This window comes from Schistocerca nitens, chromosome 2, assembly GCF_023898315.1.
Source record: "Schistocerca nitens isolate TAMUIC-IGC-003100 chromosome 2, iqSchNite1.1, whole genome shotgun sequence".
In the NCBI taxonomy this organism is placed as follows: domain Eukaryota; kingdom Metazoa; phylum Arthropoda; class Insecta; order Orthoptera; family Acrididae; genus Schistocerca; species Schistocerca nitens.
In genome coordinates, this window is record NC_064615.1 from 485,807,309 (window position 1) to 485,824,443 (window position 17,135).

At 38.9% G+C, this 17,135-nt stretch overlaps 1 protein-coding gene across 1 annotated transcript in view; it reads left to right on the forward strand.

The window, feature by feature from the left end:
- Positions 1-15,445, forward strand: part of LOC126236425 (tRNA (uracil-5-)-methyltransferase homolog B-like) — a 111,825-nt gene extending 96,380 nt beyond the window's left edge. Inside the window, exon 8 of the mRNA XM_049945729.1 lies at positions 15,221-15,445. Coding sequence (XP_049801686.1) covers positions 15,221-15,423 — 203 coding nt within the window. The 3' untranslated portion in view covers positions 15,424-15,445. The remainder of the gene's footprint in view (positions 1-15,220) is intronic.
- The last annotated feature ends 1,690 nt before the right edge of the window (positions 15,446-17,135 follow it).

Genomic DNA, 17,135 nt, shown 5'->3' on the forward strand with positions numbered 1-17,135 from the left:
TAAATAAATATAATCATCACACACAACAGTACAGTTCAAAATAGTGCAATGACAAAATTGAAGCACATTCACATTGTAATAATCCACCAAAAAATTAAGTTTGAAAACCATCATATGCAATATCACTTCACTGCACTTGCAGAAAATCGAATTTTTCGTAAATCACTGTTATTAACATCTTACTAACAGAGTACAGGGAAAAAAACTCAACCAGTTTTTTATCCTAACTCATTGATAAAAATCCTCAACAGTCTGTTCTCATCTTAAAAGGTACAACAGGAGTCTCAATCACTATCACACTATTCTTCTTCATTTCCCTACACCCTCTTTGGATATAGTTTAATGTTGTTGACATGATGGGTCCAAAATATTTTTCACCATTTAAGTTTTTCAACAGAGTTGGGTTGTACTGGTCTCTGAATTCGAAATGGTCCTAAATAGTAATGTAAAACCTTCTTAATTTTTTCCTTTGCTGCTGATTATTTAAAATGGGATCATATTAATACACAATCTCCAATCTTATACACAACAGGTTTCACTAAATGGTCGTATATTTCTTTTCTTGCCAATTCCATCTTCTCCATTTGCTTCAGGCCTATCTGTTATTTTTCTTCAGTCGTCCATTCACTTCATAATGGAAAATCAATAAATTCATTGAAGATACTTTCAGGGTCTTTACCATGCAAAAGGGTACAAGGTGGCACAATTAAAAGGTCATCAACATATGCTGTTATGTCCTGTAAGAGGAGTTTTCCGAGAATCTTATCTAAGGCACTTACAATTGCTGCTGATGAATGTTTAAGCCGAATGGCATCCATTTGAAATGATAACACCATCCTTTGTAAAAAACACAGTACTTTCAGCTTCCTTCCTCCAGTTCCAGCTGTCAATAGCTAGCCATGTCAATGCTACTGAGGTAACAAGTACCAGCAAACTTCTGCAAAATCTCCTCGATGTTGTCAGGATGATCTCTCATGGGCAAAATAATGCAATAAATAGCTTGAGTATCCAGTGTAAGCCTGATAGATCCATGCATGGATTTATCAGATTGCAATATTCACTACCTGATCTCTCAGTTACATCATTGTGCACCCTGTGTTTAATTTTCTCTCCTACGGCCACACTTCTAGCTAGTGATATCAAATATGATTTAATTTTAAATGGTCCATGTGGCCACACTTTAATATGACATTTATATCCCCTCATAAGTCTTGGTTTATTTGGAAATACTTTGACATGCATACATAAAAGTTCCTGTAGTTTTTCTCAATAAGAAGTGGGGGGCTGGTTACCAAGTACCTGAATTTTTGACATTACATCTTGAACTACTTCTTCCTTTTCTCTGGATACAGTATCTTTCATCTGTACTGGCACTTCAGTTCCATCATCTGTTTTCTTCTGAATCATTCTATTTCATAATACTGCAGACACACACTTTTTCTTTCTTCTGCTACGGTCGCAGGTTCGAATCCTGCCTCGGGCATGGATGTGTGTGATGTCCTTAGGTTAGTTAGGTTTAAGTAGTTCTAAGTTCTAGGGGACTAATGACCACAGCAGTTGAGTCCCATAGTGCTCAGAGCCATTTTTTTTTTCTTCTACCAGACTGACAAAATTAACCTCCAATTCATCATCCCTGTCACAAATGTTTAAACATCCTCTTCCACAATCAATCTTCCATCTTCTTTCTGACAGCCAATCATTGTCAAAAAAACCAACCCACAGTCAAAGAATCAAGAATCAATAGCACCATGTTGAAAAAATGTGTATCTTGCGTCTAACGAGTGTCTGTCCAGTAAAAACACTACTTCTTTGCCCAGTTGCTGTAATGATTTGCACACTATTGACAGGGAAAACAGGTACCTCTTCTATTTCATGAAGCTGTTCATACAAACTTTTAGACATCACTGTAGTATCACTACCAGAATCTCAAATTGCTGTAATTTTCTGACCACGTACACTAAGTTCAATCACTGGATTCAACACATCATCTACATGGTGTGTATCTTCTCTCAGTACTTCAGTCCTAATATCTTCAGTTTCACATTTAATCATTTACATTCTCCCATTTGAGAATTAGACTGTTCAGACATTCTGGAGTGGGTGTCATCTGAAACAACTTCTAGTTTACTGAAGATTGTGTGTGTTGTCCATGTCTGTCATTCATATCTCTGCTTGACAAATGATCCCAAACTCATTCACCATCTACTGTCTGCTGTAAAAATTATTTTCTCTCCTTTCATCATTTTGAAATTGGTCATTATTACCTCTCATCATTTCGAATTTGGTCATCATTACACCAGTAATTTCTCGAATGTTCATATCCTTGCGTGTCATTGTGTCACTGTTGATGGTCGCATTGTTGATCCTACAATTGATGTCAGTAATTATCTTGCTGTGGTGCATCATGTCATTGAAACTGTTAATTACAATGAGTCAAATTTTGCTCTGATACATTTGGGATTCCTCCATTTCTTCTAAATGATCAGCAACTTGTAATAACTCATCAAAATCATCAGATGTTCGCAATGCTGTTTTCTTGCTTTTCGTGGTAAATGCAAGGATCAAATCATCATCACTAATAAGATTGTCCAGATAACTAGTGTGCTCCAATTGTTTTTGAAGGAGGTCATGCATAAACCTCTCAAGCTGATTGCAATTATGCACAGCAAATAATTTCTATTTTATATTTCGTTGTTTCTCGCATGACCAGTATTTGCAGAGAAACGCACTTTCAAAGTCTGCAAATGTAGTACACTGATTGGATACACAATTTCCCCATGTCCTAGCACCTTCATTCATGTCTTACACAAATATTGATTTTTTCTGATTCATTTTGAATTCATGCAAATACAGTTTTAAATTGTTCCATTAAGTTTCAGGTGTGCAGCTGCAAGAAATCTCCTTCTTCTTCTAATATTTCGGCTCTATAATGTTCAGCCATCTTCAGAGTGAGCCGAAAGACTGCCGTTACAGTGCTCGCTTCGTCCCTTTATACTGTTGTACCGCGCGACTGTGCATGCGGCCACAGATGCAAATGCGCCAGAGACGTTGGTCGGCAGCAGAGACGTGCATAATGCGCAAGTTGTATCTATGACTCCGCAGTTGATCTGTGTTGGCATATCGATATATCATTGTGAGCGACACTGTGACGATGTCTTTGCGAGTTTATTACAGCAAGTGCCGGATTCCATGATTTATCAAGATTGAAACCACAATCTCTATTAATTAAATTCGTCGTCAAGCGAATTTCAATTGCCTCCTTCACTATCGAGTCCCAAAAGGATGATGTAGTTGCCAAAATTTCGACGTTGTCATACAACATACTGTGACCATTATCAATACAGTGCTCTGCCACTGCCGACTTGTTAGGTTGTAAAAGTCGTGTGTACCTCCGGTGTTCTGTACATCTTTCTTGGACCGTACGAGTTGTTTGTCCGATGTAAGAAAGGCCACATTCACATGGAATTTTGCAAACTCCAGATTTTCGGAGCAGCAAATCATCTTTGATGGAGCCCACGAGTGCAGCTGTCTTGGGTGGAGGATGAAAAATCACTTTTACTTTGTGTCTGCCGAGAATGCGTCCTATTTTTGATGAGAGGCTACCCACATATGGCAGGAAGGCCATCGATTTAAAGGTTTCTTCATCTTCTTCTGCTTTCTTTGTGGCCTCTTTCGGTTTCATTTTCAGTGCCCTCTGTATTTGTTGTGGAGAGTACCCATTGTCTTCAAACACTCTTTGTAAGTGGGAAAGTTCATCTTGCAGACTGCTTTTGTCAGAAATAATATGCGCTCTGTGAGTCAAAGTTCGGAGAACACTCATTGTCTGGGCAGGATGGTGGCAGCTATTTGCACATAAATACAGATTGGTGTGCGTCGGCTTCCTATACACTTCATGTCCCAAAGTGCCATCCTCTCTGCGCCGAACCAAAACATCCAAGAATGGAAGGCATCCCTCCTTTTCAATTTCCATTGTGAACTTCATTTGATCGTGGAGGGAGTTCAGATGTCTTAAGAAGTCTCGCAAATTGTCTTCACCATGGGGCCAAACTACAAAGTTATCATCAACATACCTCCAGAATACCATGGGTTTCAAGTCAGCAGATTCAAGCGCCTTCTCCTCGAAGTCCTCCATAAGTAAATTGGCCACCAGAGGGGATAAGGGACTACCCATGGCGACTCCGTTTGTTCAAAAAATTCATTGTTAAATAAGAAATATGTTGAGGTCAGAACATGTTTAAATAAAGCTGAAATCTCTTTGTCAAAACTTCTTTCAATAAGTTGTAGAGATTCTGGAAGGGGAACCTTTGTAAATAAAGCCACCACATCAAAACTAACTGAGAACAATGAGAGAGTGCATAATCATAGTGAAGACTGTTCCAGCACAGCGGACTCAGTGAAGTCAGATGTAGTGTAAAAGGTTAATGGCACATAAGAGAACGTAGCAGCATTTGTACAAACTTTTAATTCACTTACATTACTAAAATTTGTAAAAGCCAACCCAAGATCCAACAAATGTTTCAGATGTCAGAAATTCGGAAATCACCATTAGTTTAAAAAGCTTTTTACAAAAACAATGGAAAAAAAAACAGTTTTGGGTACAAATAATTTTATTGTTTCTCAAAATACCCACCTTCAAAATTAATACACTTTTGTATGAATTCAAACCAATTCTGAAAACTGTTTTCCACTTTGATGTTGGAACCTGAAAAACATCGCTCTGGAAAGATTCAACAGCTTCTGATGTACACGACTGTCTAATTTCTTGACATAAGTGAATGAAAAGAAATTGTTAGGTAGTAAATCAGGTGAATATGGATGATGAGACATTCACTGCCAATTTTTCTTCGCCATTGTCATGGTGATAATTTCATTGACAACATTTTGGAAACCAGTTGTTGTATACCATTTGGCATTAGCTGTTCTTTGATCCCCTGTAGTTGGCTGTTCCAGCCCGAGTGTTCACCCACAGGCACCCAGCCACCTGCAGGCAGCAGGCTGGGGTATGTGGGATGGGATGGTTGCTAACAGGGATACTGTGTGGGTAGTCAGGCAGCCACACTGTACTGTACATGACTGTACCACATTGGGCTCACTCGTGCGAGCAGGGGTTGCACATGCACAGAATGCATACAATAGGGCTGCCCGGCAGGCAGCCTACACTAGCTACACTGCTTGCACTCCTGTCCAAGTCCCATGGGAAAGCATTGGAACAGCCTACACTAAAGAAATGGTCACATGTCCATGTAACCATAGAAAGACACAATCTTTTCTTTGAAGTACTTTGCAAGGAATCAGTCTTGCTGATTTCTGTTCATCATGAAAGAACCAAACAGTTGAGTGTTGCTTAGTTCCCAGCTTATACAAATGCATACAAGTTAGATCTCTTGTAATGTTGTATAAAGATTTTGTAGTACCTGTAAAACAATGTGGAGTCAGTGGGGACTAGATCATTTACACAGCTAAATCTTAATGCAAAAATAAATGTACTGCAGTCTTCCATATGCCAGAGTATGCTCCTGTCTCATGGTGAGTCACATGCTGAACTTATTCAGTACTCAACATAGACAACATACCCACAGACACTCATGCAAATGCAACTCACACACACGTGGCCACAGTCTCTGGCTGCTGAGGCCAGACTGTAAGCAGCAGTACATGATGGGACCAAAGACTGTGGTCATGTGTGTGTGTGAGTTGCATTTGCACGAGTGTGTGTGGGTGTGTTGTCTATTTCCGATAAGGCCTTGTTGGCTGAAAGCTTACTTTCTGACAGTCTTTTTGTTGAGCCTTGCAGCTCAGCATCTCCACTACATGGTGAATGGCAACTATTCTTTTCATAATATTGTCAAATCACCTATTAAATTTTTACAAACAACCACTAGATGAAATTATTGAGATGTGACAATTTTTTAACTCATTTGGGCTACCTATGGACTGTGGTGCATTTCCTGTGCTGTTATCATTTGCTATTACTGGTGTTTTGTTGCAGTATATTAGGTGTTTTCTTATTAGTACCTTGAGCTTTTCTGTTAGTCAACTATTTCTTCTTTTTCATGTTGAACTCTTCGCATTTCTTTGACCATTTCTACATCTACGTCTACACCTAAACTTTATCTGCTGCATGTATTTCAATCTGTGTCTTCATCTACAGATTTTGCTCTCTACAAATCCTTCTAGTACCATGGAAGTCAGTCACTGATGTCTTAACAGATGTCCTACCATCCTGTTGCCTCTTCTTGTCAGTGTTTTCCACATATTCCTTTCCTCTCCAGTTCTTCACAGGACCTCCTCATTCCTACACTTACACTCTGCAAACCACTGTGAAGTGCATTTCAGAGGCTACATCCCATTGTACCAGTCATTAGGGTTTCTTCTCATTCCATTCACACAATGATGTGGGAAGAATAATTACTTAAGTACTGTAATTAGTCTAACCTTGTCCTCACATCACTATGTGAGTGATAAGTAGGGGATTGAAGTATATTCCTAGAATCATCATTTAAAGCTGGTTCTTGAACCTTTATAGGTAGCCTTTCTTAGGATTATTTACATCTGTCTTCAATAGTTTCCCAGTTCATTTACTTCAGTATCTCTGTGACACTCTCCACAGATCAATCAAACCTATGAGCATTTGTGGTGCCCTTCTCTGTTTGATATCCTCTGTTAATCCTATCGGGTCCCACACACTTGAGCAATATTCTAGAATTGGTTGCATGAATGATTTGTAAGCAGTCTCCTTTGTAGACTGATTTCACTTCCCCAGTATTCTACCAATAAACCAAAGTCTACCACCACCTGCTTTACCCACAACAGAACCTATGTGATCATTGCATTTCATATCCCTACAAAGTGTTACACCCAGGTATCTGTATGAGTTGGCTGATTCCAACATGCCTCATTGCTATCATAGTCATATGGCACTATGTTTTTTCGCTTTGTGAAGTTCACAATTTTACATTTCTAACATTTAAAGCAAGTAGCCAGTCTTTGAACCACTTTGAAAGCTTATCAAGATCTGACTGAATATTTCTGCAGCTTTCTTCAGACAGTACTTCACTATAGATAACTGTGTCATATGCAAATAGTCTGAGGTTACTATTAATATTGTGTGCAAGGTCATTAATGTACAGCATGAACAGAAGGGCGCCAACACACTTCCCTGAGGCACACCCAAAGTCACTTCGAAATCAGACAATGACTCTTCATCCAAGGTACCTGCTGTATCCTTCGTACCAAAAAACCCTCAATCCAGTTACAAATTTCACTTGATAGCCCATATGATCATACTTCTGATAGTAAGTGTAGATGTGGTACTGAGTTTAACACTCTCTGGAAATCATGAAATACTGCATCTACCTGACAGTCTCAATCCAAAACTTTCAGTGTGTCATTTGGGAAAATTGCAAGTTGGGTTTTGCGTGGTTGATGTTTTCATAATCCATGCTGGTTGGCACGAAGGGGGCCATTCTGTTCGAGGTATCTCATTATTTTGGAACTCAGAATACGTTATATGATCCTACAATGAATCAATGTCAAGGTTATTGGATGGTAGTTTTCTGGATCATTTCTACTATTCATCTTGTAAATAAATGTGATCTGTGCTTTCATCTGACTGTTGGGCACAGTTTTTTATTTGAAGGGCGTGTGACATATTATAGTTAGAAGGAGGGATAACTCACACTCAAATACAATGTGGAATCTGACTAGGATACCATTGGGCCCTGCAGCTTTATTTAGTTTTAACAATTTCAGCAGTTTCTCAACGCCACTGACATTAACACATATTTCACTCTTTTTTTTCAGTGGTATGAGCATTAAATTGGCGTATTTCTCCTGGGTTAAGCATTTCAACTTTTGATTTACTACCCTCAATTTCACTTCCTGTCTCATTTGCGAGTGACTGGACACTAACTTTGGTGCTGCAAACAGCCTTTACTTTTCTTTGGGTTTTGTGAAAGATCATTTGACAATATTCTGCTGTGGTAGTCATTGAAAGCAAGCTTCATGCATTGCTTTCTTTACAGCCAAATGTGTTTCATTCAGCATGTGTCTATCTATAGCCCCATGCTTTTTTTACATGTATTATGCAATAGCCTCTGTTCCTTTAGAGGTTTCTTTATAGTGAATGCCCCATTATGAACTGTTCTACTGGGTACATATCTATCCAGTGCATGGCTAGTTATTCTTTTAACCCTGTACCACAGTTCCTCTGCCTGCTCTTCTTGTGCTGGAAGTTTCAAGTTTCTCTTTGAGATATGACACTATTGATTTTTTATCTAGTTTACCATTTTACACCCACCCCTGATACTGAGCCTTGCCCAAACAATCTGACATGCAGTTTCAGTTTCTATTTCAAAGGATTTGAGTTTCTTGTCTACTGCAACAAATACACCACCTCCATTTCCCGTTAACCCATCCGTTCAATAAACACTTAAATTTTCCACCCAAAATCCACTGCTATCAATTTCAGGTTTCAACCAGCTTCCTAAATTCAATAGTAAATGATTTGTATTTGTGTGTATGACAACTTATCCAGTACTTCACAATATGGAGTCCACTGTGATTTTCTTGCTTTTTACTGTTGTAAAAAACCGAGCGAGGTGGCGCAGTGGTTAGCACACTGGACTCGCATTCGGGTGGACGATGGTTCAATCCCGTCTCCAGCCATCCTGATTTGGGTTTTCCGTGATTTCCCTAAAATCGTTTCAGGCAAATGCCGGGATGGTTCCTTTGAAACGGCACGGCCGATTTCCTTCCCAATCCTTCCCTAACCCCAGCTTGCGCTCCGTCTCTAATGACCTCGTTGTCGACGGGTCATTAAACGCTAACCACCACCACCACCACTACTGCTGTAAAAGTCATTAAGATGTAAGTATGTTCTAATTCATTGGGGAACGGGCGGGCATGCAGTGGTCAAATTGCTGCAGGCATAACTAAATGAGTTTGCTTCAACCTGGTACCAGATACTTTCAACGATGTATGATTACACCGAACAAAGCAAATACATCACACTAATAAATTGTGCAAACTGTGTCAAAAGATTTCTCAAAATCTATTAATTCCTTATTTTGTGCCTGTCTTGCATTTTGTATTGCATTGAATGTAGCCTAGAGATAAAACCAAAACTAAATATAATGACTTGAGTACCTGCAAGTGCAACTGCCATGACTGTGCCATGAACCATCATGATAATAAGGAGGCAACAGGGCAGATAATCTATCAATAATATGTAGGAGGGCTGTTCAAAAAATTGTTTTTGTGGTCTTCATTCCAAATACTGGTTTGATGCTCTCTCCATTCTATTCTATCCTTTGCAAGCCTCTTCTTCTCCGAGTAACTACTGCAGCCTACATCCTTCTGAATCTGCTTACTGTATTCATCTCTTGGTCTCCCTCTACGATTTTGAACCCGGTTCCTGCTTCCCTCCAGTACTAAATTGGTGATCCCTTGATATCTCAGAATGTGTCTTACCAACAAATCTCTTCTTCTAGTCAGGTTGTGACACAAATTTCTTTTCTCCCCATTTCTATTCAGTACCTTCTCATTAGCTACATGATCTGCCCATCTAATCTTCAGCATTCTTCTGTAGCACTACAATTCGAAAGCTTCTATTATCTTCCTGTCTTAACTGTTAATTGTCTGTGTTTCACTTCCTTACATGGCTACACTCCATACAAATACAGGGTGACACATGGGAGACAGACAGATTTTAATGAAATAATACTCAGCCAACTTTAAAATTAATGCATGTTTATTTACACAAAATCAAAGCTCATTATTTGCCATTTTAGTTAACAAAGTTATTTGTGAAAAATAATGTTGTCAAGGCGATGTCCATCATTTCAAACAGGACTCAAGTCTCTTCTCAAAATCCTCCATCACACGGACTAAAATCTCTGCAGGGATGGTAGCAATTTCTTGAATGATTGCATTCTTCAACTCATCCAAATTTCATGGTTTGTGGTTAGAGACACAGTTCTTAAGGTACCCCCACAGAAAAAAGTCACATACTGACAAGTCGGGAGACCTGGGAGGCCAAGGAACATTGCCAAAACGTGAGATAATCTGGCCAGGAAACATGCGTCTTAGTTGAAGTGTTTGCAGTGTGCGATGTTGCCCCATCCTGCTGGAACCAAACACATTTTAAAGGGATTCGTCGTCTTCTTAGTTCTGGTTTCAAGAATGTTTCAAGTGTATGAATGAATGTAAGGAACTGAATGAACAGTAACTGTGGCCCTGTTCTCTTCAAAAAAATAAGATCCAATAATGCCAACAGAGCCAAGAGCACACCAGACTGTTAATTTTTCTGAGTGTAGAGGACACTGGTGGATAAGGTGTGGATGCTCTGGAGCCCAGTAACATAGGTTTTGCTTATTCATGGTCCTGTTTAAATGAAAATGGGCTTCACCGCTCATCAATAAAATTTCATTTTCGTTCGATCCCAAAATCACTTGCATTCTGTAAGCGAAGTCTTCTAGTACAGCAAAATCAGTTTCCTTAAGTTGTTGGACAATGAGCATTTTGTAGGGATGGAATTTTAATTCTTTATGCAAAATTCGTCTAACCGATTCAGGATTGATTTGTAACTCACTAGCATGACGTCTAGCTAACTGCCCTGTGCTTCTGACTGCCGCTTGCCTTACCCTTTCAACATTTTCTGGTGTCGTTACTCTGCGTCTCGGGCCAGGATGCTTCTTAGTGTTTCCAGTTGATCTGAAATTTTCCACCCATCTGAGAATTGTGTTACGGCTCGGAACAGCTCCATGTCAACTGACATTAAACCGCACACGAAACAATTGCTGCGTAACAATAATAGACTCACCACTTTTCACGAAACTATCGTAGACAAACACTCGATGTTGCAAGTCCCACTGCCTCATAGTGACTGAGTAAATGAAATGGCGTCTTGTGTGGATCAGAACTATCACCACCACGACCACCTCCCACCACCGCGCACTCAGTACTACACAGTTCAAAACCGTCCGTCTCCCGTGTGTCACCCTGTACCTTCAGACAAGAGCTCCTGAAACTTAAATCTCTACTCGATGTTAACATATTTCTCTTTTTCAGAAATGCGTTTCTTGCTATTGCCAGCCTACATTTTATATCCCCTCTTACTTTGACCATCATCAGTTATTTTGTTGCCCAAGTAGCAAAACTGGCAAACCTCAAAGTTTTTATTTCTTTTCCCTGGAAATTAACTCCTACCCCAGATTTTTCTTTTGTTTCCTTTACTGCTTGCTCAATATACACATTGAATAATGTCGGGGACAGGCTACTACCCTATCTCGCTTCTTCTCAACCACTGCTTCCCTTTCATGGCCTTTCACTCTCATAACTGCCGTCTGGTTTCTGCACAAATTTTAAATAGCCTTTTGCTCCCTGTATTTGCCACTGCAACCTTTAGAATTTGAAAGAGAGATTCCAGTCAGCATTGTCAAACGCTGTCTCTGAGTCTACAAACCCTTTAAACATAGGTTTGCCTTTCCTTAACCTATCTTCTAGGAGGAGTCGTAGGATCAGTAGCGCCTTGCATGTTCCTATATTTCTCCAAAATCCAAACTGATCTTCCCCGAGATTGACTTCTACCAGTTTTTTCATTCTTCTGTGAAGAATTTGTGTTATTATTTTGCAACCATGTCTTATTAAATCCATTGTTCAATAATCTTCCCACCTCTCAGCTCCTGGTTTGTTTGTAATTGGAATATTATAGTTTTCTTGAAGTCTGAGGGTATTTTGCCTGTCTCATACATCTTACTTATCAAATGGAAGTGTTGTGTCATGGCTGGCTCTCTCAAGGATATCAGTAGTTCTATCAGAATGTTGTCTACACGCGGGCCCTTGTTTCAACTTAGGTCTTTCAGTGATCTGTCCAATGCTTCACGCAGTATCATATCTCCCATCTGGTCATTGTAGTCTTCCATTTCCATAATATTGCCATCAAGAACATTGCCCTTGTATAGACCCTCTATATACTCCTTCCACCTTCCAGCCTTCCCTTCTTTGCTTATGACTGGTTTTCCATTTGAGCTCTTGATATTCATATGGCTGGTTCTCTTTTCCCCAAAGGTCTCTCTAATTTTCCTGTAGGTGGCATCTATCTTTCCCCTTGTGAGATATGCTTCTAAATCCTTACATTGTCCTATAGCCTTTCCTGTATAACCATTTTCCACTTCCTGTCATTATCATTTTTAGACACTTGTATTCAATTTGCTTGCTTCATTTACTGCATTTTTATACTTTATCCCTACACCAATAAAATTCAGTATCTCCTGTGTTATCCTACAATTTCTACTAGGTCTTGTTTTTTTTACCTATTAGATTTCCTGTTGCCTTCACTAGTTCATCTCTCAAAGCCACACATTCATCTTTTGCGGTATTCCTTTCCCCTGTTCTTGTCAATCGTTGTCTGATGCTCCCTCTGAAACTCTTGACAGTCTCTTTCAGTTTATCCAGGTCCCATCTCCTTAAATTCCAACCTTTTTGCAGTTTCTTCAGTTTTAATCTACAGTTCATAGCCAAGAAATTATGGTGAGAATCCACATACATCTGCTCCTGGAAATGTCTTGGAATTTAAAATCTGGTTCCAAAATCTCTGTCTTACCATTATGTAATCAATCTGCAACCTTGCAGTGTCTCCAGGTCTCTTCCATGTATACGGCCTTCTTTCATGATTCTTAAACTAAGTGTTAGTTATGATTAATTTTGCTCTGTGCAAATTTCTAGCAGGTGGCTTCCTCTTTCATTCCTTTCTGCTGGTCCATATTCAACTACTATTTTTACTTCTCTTCCTTTTCCTATTATTAAATTTTTGTCTCCCTTAACTATTCGAATCTTTTTTTATCTCGTTGTACATTTCCTTACTCTCTTCATCATTTGCAGAGCCAGTCGACATATAAACTTGTGCTACTGTGGCAGGTGTGGACTTCATGTTTATCTTGGCTACAATAATGTGTTCACAGCTGACCATAGTTGCTTATCCGCATTCCTATTTTCTTATTCATTATTGAACTTACTCCTGCATTACAATTATTCAGTTTTATATTTATAACCCTGTATTCACCTTACCAGAATTCCTGTTCCTCCTGCCACCAAACTTCACTAATGCCCTTCATATCTAACTTTAACCTATCCATTTCTCATTTTAAATTTTCTAGCCTACCTGGACATTCCATGCTCCGATTCGTAGAATGCCAGTTTTGTTCAAAAATTATCCAAGCTTATTTTTTATTGTTGAAACTAAAAATGGTATTGCGGCGCACATGCTCTTTATGTTTGTAGGCATATGTAATGCACTTGCCTGATATTTTTCATGACTGCAGAAACAACCAGTCAATGGCTAGCCATTGACAAGTGGACACATGTAAGTGGTAGTCTTTGGATTGTGTGTTGTGGAAAAATGACAGAAGAAGTGGAATAGTATTAGTGTATAAAATTTTATTTTAAGGTAGGCAATTCTCAATTAAAACAATTTGCAGGATTGACAAGTGCTTGGGGATGAAGGAATGAGTGCAACAGAAGAGGGGTGCAACTACTTCAAAGATGGCTGCTCTTCGGCAAAAGTTAAGGGCATTCAGGCAGTCCCTCAACATCTGCAAATGAGGTTGTTATCAGTCATGTAAGGACACTGGTGATGCAGGACAGACAAATCATGTTCAGAGAAATTGCACACTATGTTAAAATTAGTATTAGATCCAATCATCCCATTTTAACAGAAAATTTAAACCTCTGCATGATCTCAGCAAAATTTGTGGCAAAGTTGCTAACAACTGAGCAGAAGCAACTTTCTTCAGAGACTGCAGGACTTGATGGATACTGTCAACAGTAATCCCAACTTTCTTGACACAGTGATCACTGGTGGTGAGCCTGGGTTCATGTGTATGACACGGAAACAAAGTTCCAGTCATTGCAGTGGAAGCAGCCGTCATCCCGGGGACCCAAAAAAGCGAGGCAGGTCCGCAGTGATAGGAAAGTCTTACTGACCACCTTTTTTAAATACAATGGTGTGGTCCATCACAAGTACACCCCAGAAGATATTAATGTTAGTAAGGAGTACTAGCAAGAGGTTCTGCATTGCCTTTGTGAAGCAGTCAGATGCAGACAACAGGGATGGTGGGCAGCAGGCAGTTGACACCTTCACTATGATTATGCACTCTCTCATTGTTCTCAGTTAATTCAGAGTTTTTTGGCCAAACACAACATGACTGTGGTTTGTCAACCTCACTGTTCCCCTGACCTATCTCCAAGTGAATTCTGATTTTTTCCTAAACTAAAAAAGACACTGAAAGGAATCGGATATCAGAATAGCGAATACATTATGCAAAATTTGATGGAACAGCTGCCCACCCAACTGATAGAGACTTTCCAGTGGTGCTTCCAGCAGTGTTGTGAGAGGTGTGTAGTAGCTGAAAGGGTCTACTTTGAAGGTGACTAGTGCCAAACAATTGTATCTGATTGAAGATTGATTTTGTAAATAAAACTCAAGTACTTTTTGAACAGCCCTTGTAAATTCCCCAGTGCAGCAAAGAGGCACACTCCACAAATCATCAATTTGGAATGTGGGATGGTACAATTACGGAGCAAATGGACACCATCAGGAGAAAAGAATGTCATGGCCACTGCATCTCTTTGTGAGTATGGTAGGTAATGTGTGTGTTATGTTTGCAAAAAATCGTTGTTCACAGTATTTCTTGGCAGTCTGGCTCAGCTGTGAACAGTTAGTGATGTACATGCCTGTTTCAGACAACTATATCATTGCTAAGCTTAATATAAATATCCATATAACACGAATAATGGTTTACAGTTATAGCTCCCACTGGGAAATAACTTCACACTTTGACAAAAAAGACTACAGTTTACAATTTCACCTATTTTAATTTGGCTTAATTTAGTTACATATTTATCTTCAATATGAGTGCGTCCACTGCTGCAGCTGTTATGTACAAAACAATAGTTTCTTCAGAGGCCACATTTTTTGAGATTTCTCTCTCTCTCTCTCTCTCTCTCTCTCTCTGTGTGTGTGTGTGTGTGTGTGTGTGTGTGTGTGTGTGTGTGTGTGTGTGTGTGCGCGTAAATAGCTCAGTAATCACTTGCTTGAGAATTGCCTTTAACCAGAAATATTTAACAGGCAAATTTAAAATTTACTACTAAAATAAAATATTGTTTAGTCAAAGGTTTTTACTATTCTTGTGTTAACTGAACAATGTTTGTTCTGTTTCAGGTCCAAAAGTTGTGGATGTGCTGAACGATTGCCCACAAATAAAGAGAGTGGTCTATGTGTCTTGTAAAGCAGATAATCCTAACACTCTTTCAAATTTTGTTCAGCTTCAGGAATCTGGGAAATTTCACTTACGCCAGATAATTCCTGTTGATATGTTCCCACATACATTTCATACTGAATTAATTCTTTTATTTGAAAGATGACGTCAGTGCTGTATATTTTTTTATCTAATATTGTTTTAATAAAGACAGAAAATCTCTGCTGTCATTTATTATTCTTGAATGCTTTAAAATATATCTACAGTGACAAACTATGAGATGATAAAATGATACTTTTAATTTACTGCCAAAATTACTCGCAAGTTCTCTTCCATGAATTCAAAATCATTAACTATAAATACCTTTGTGTTAATATTAAGTTTTGGAACAAAAAAGTTGCTCTCTTTGAAAGGAAAGAGGCATGAAGAGGAAGGCAGAGTTAAAATAAAACAAATCAACTCAAAATTTTAGTAGTAAAGGGAACAATGTAGCACATAGAAACTGAAGTATTGAAAAAAGGGGAACATGCCTATCTTTTCAAAGATAACTGCAGCCATACCATCTGATTCCAACTATGAGTTAGACATAGTCCCATAAATAAAGTGGATATTAATTGCAGTTAGTGGAACAGGATTAAAAAGTAAGAAAAAGCAGTAGACATGTAGGGACTAGAAGTAAAATAGCAAGAAAGGTAAAAAAGTATAGAGGTGAGTCAATTCGATTGGTTATAAGCAGAAACAAGGACCGTAGACCAAAGATTGAATAGGGAACTTAACTGTGATGTAAAATAATCAAATGGATTTGCGGGGTGGACTCAGTGGGCAGCAGTTGAGGCTAATCTGAACTGAGGAACATTATATGTGGGCTGATTGTAAAAAATTGGCAGAAGCCATTTTTTAACATTTCATAGGGCATTCTACAGAAGTAGAGCAGGCATTCCATAAATTTAAGGCATGTCCGTTAACATAATTCCATTCTGGAATCGTAGCTGGGTTACCTTTTTTTTGAAGACATTCCTGTAACTGAAAGCTTGTCAAGACTTTGCTATACAAATTCGTACGTGTAAATAGAGCCAATATAACAACTGAAAATCCTGGCTAGGGAATGATTAACAGAATGAGTAAAGGCAATAAATAGCTTTTGTTGGTGTGTTCCACAGCTTTGATAAACAGTAGAAATGCCATATTGTAACACGTGAAGCTGCTGAGTAATTAATTTTAATTGTACGATGGTTTTGGTCAGAAACCATTTTCCAGTACTTGTACAATTTTATGGTTACAAGATAAGTTTCAGGCAAAAATAGGATGTGTACAGAACATGAACGTCATGAGAGTCACGAAAAAGTAATGAAACTGAACTGCTTCATTGAGCCATATGTGGTGTATACACCTAATGAAAATAATGTATAAATTGTAGCTCTGGCCAAGACAGTGCCACAGTCTTGTGTGTTACTAGAGGAGTTTCAGTTAGAACAGCTGTTTCTTTAATTGTGTCCACTCCCACTTCTGTTTAAATCTTTTGAATCTGCATCTTTTTTGGAAAGACATTTCCTTAAAGATTTTTAATAATTAATATAAAACTATTGTGATTTTAATCTTGTTTTAAAGGTGATCATCCTGATCAGAGTAAAATTGATTCCTCACTAGCCAAAACATTTCCCACACTAGATTAGTGCTACTGATAGACTATAACTTGGCATCTGTTGATTGGTGGGAGGGGGGGCGGGGAGTTGGTGGAGTGCACAGTGTGTGCTGCAGGAAGAGGTGTAGTGCAGGAGTGGGGGTGGGTTTGAGGGGGAGGGGGGGGGATACTCTCCACTTCTGTGTACTGTAAGTACACAGTGAAGGCAATACAAGCTTGTGCTTCAAGTTTCCATG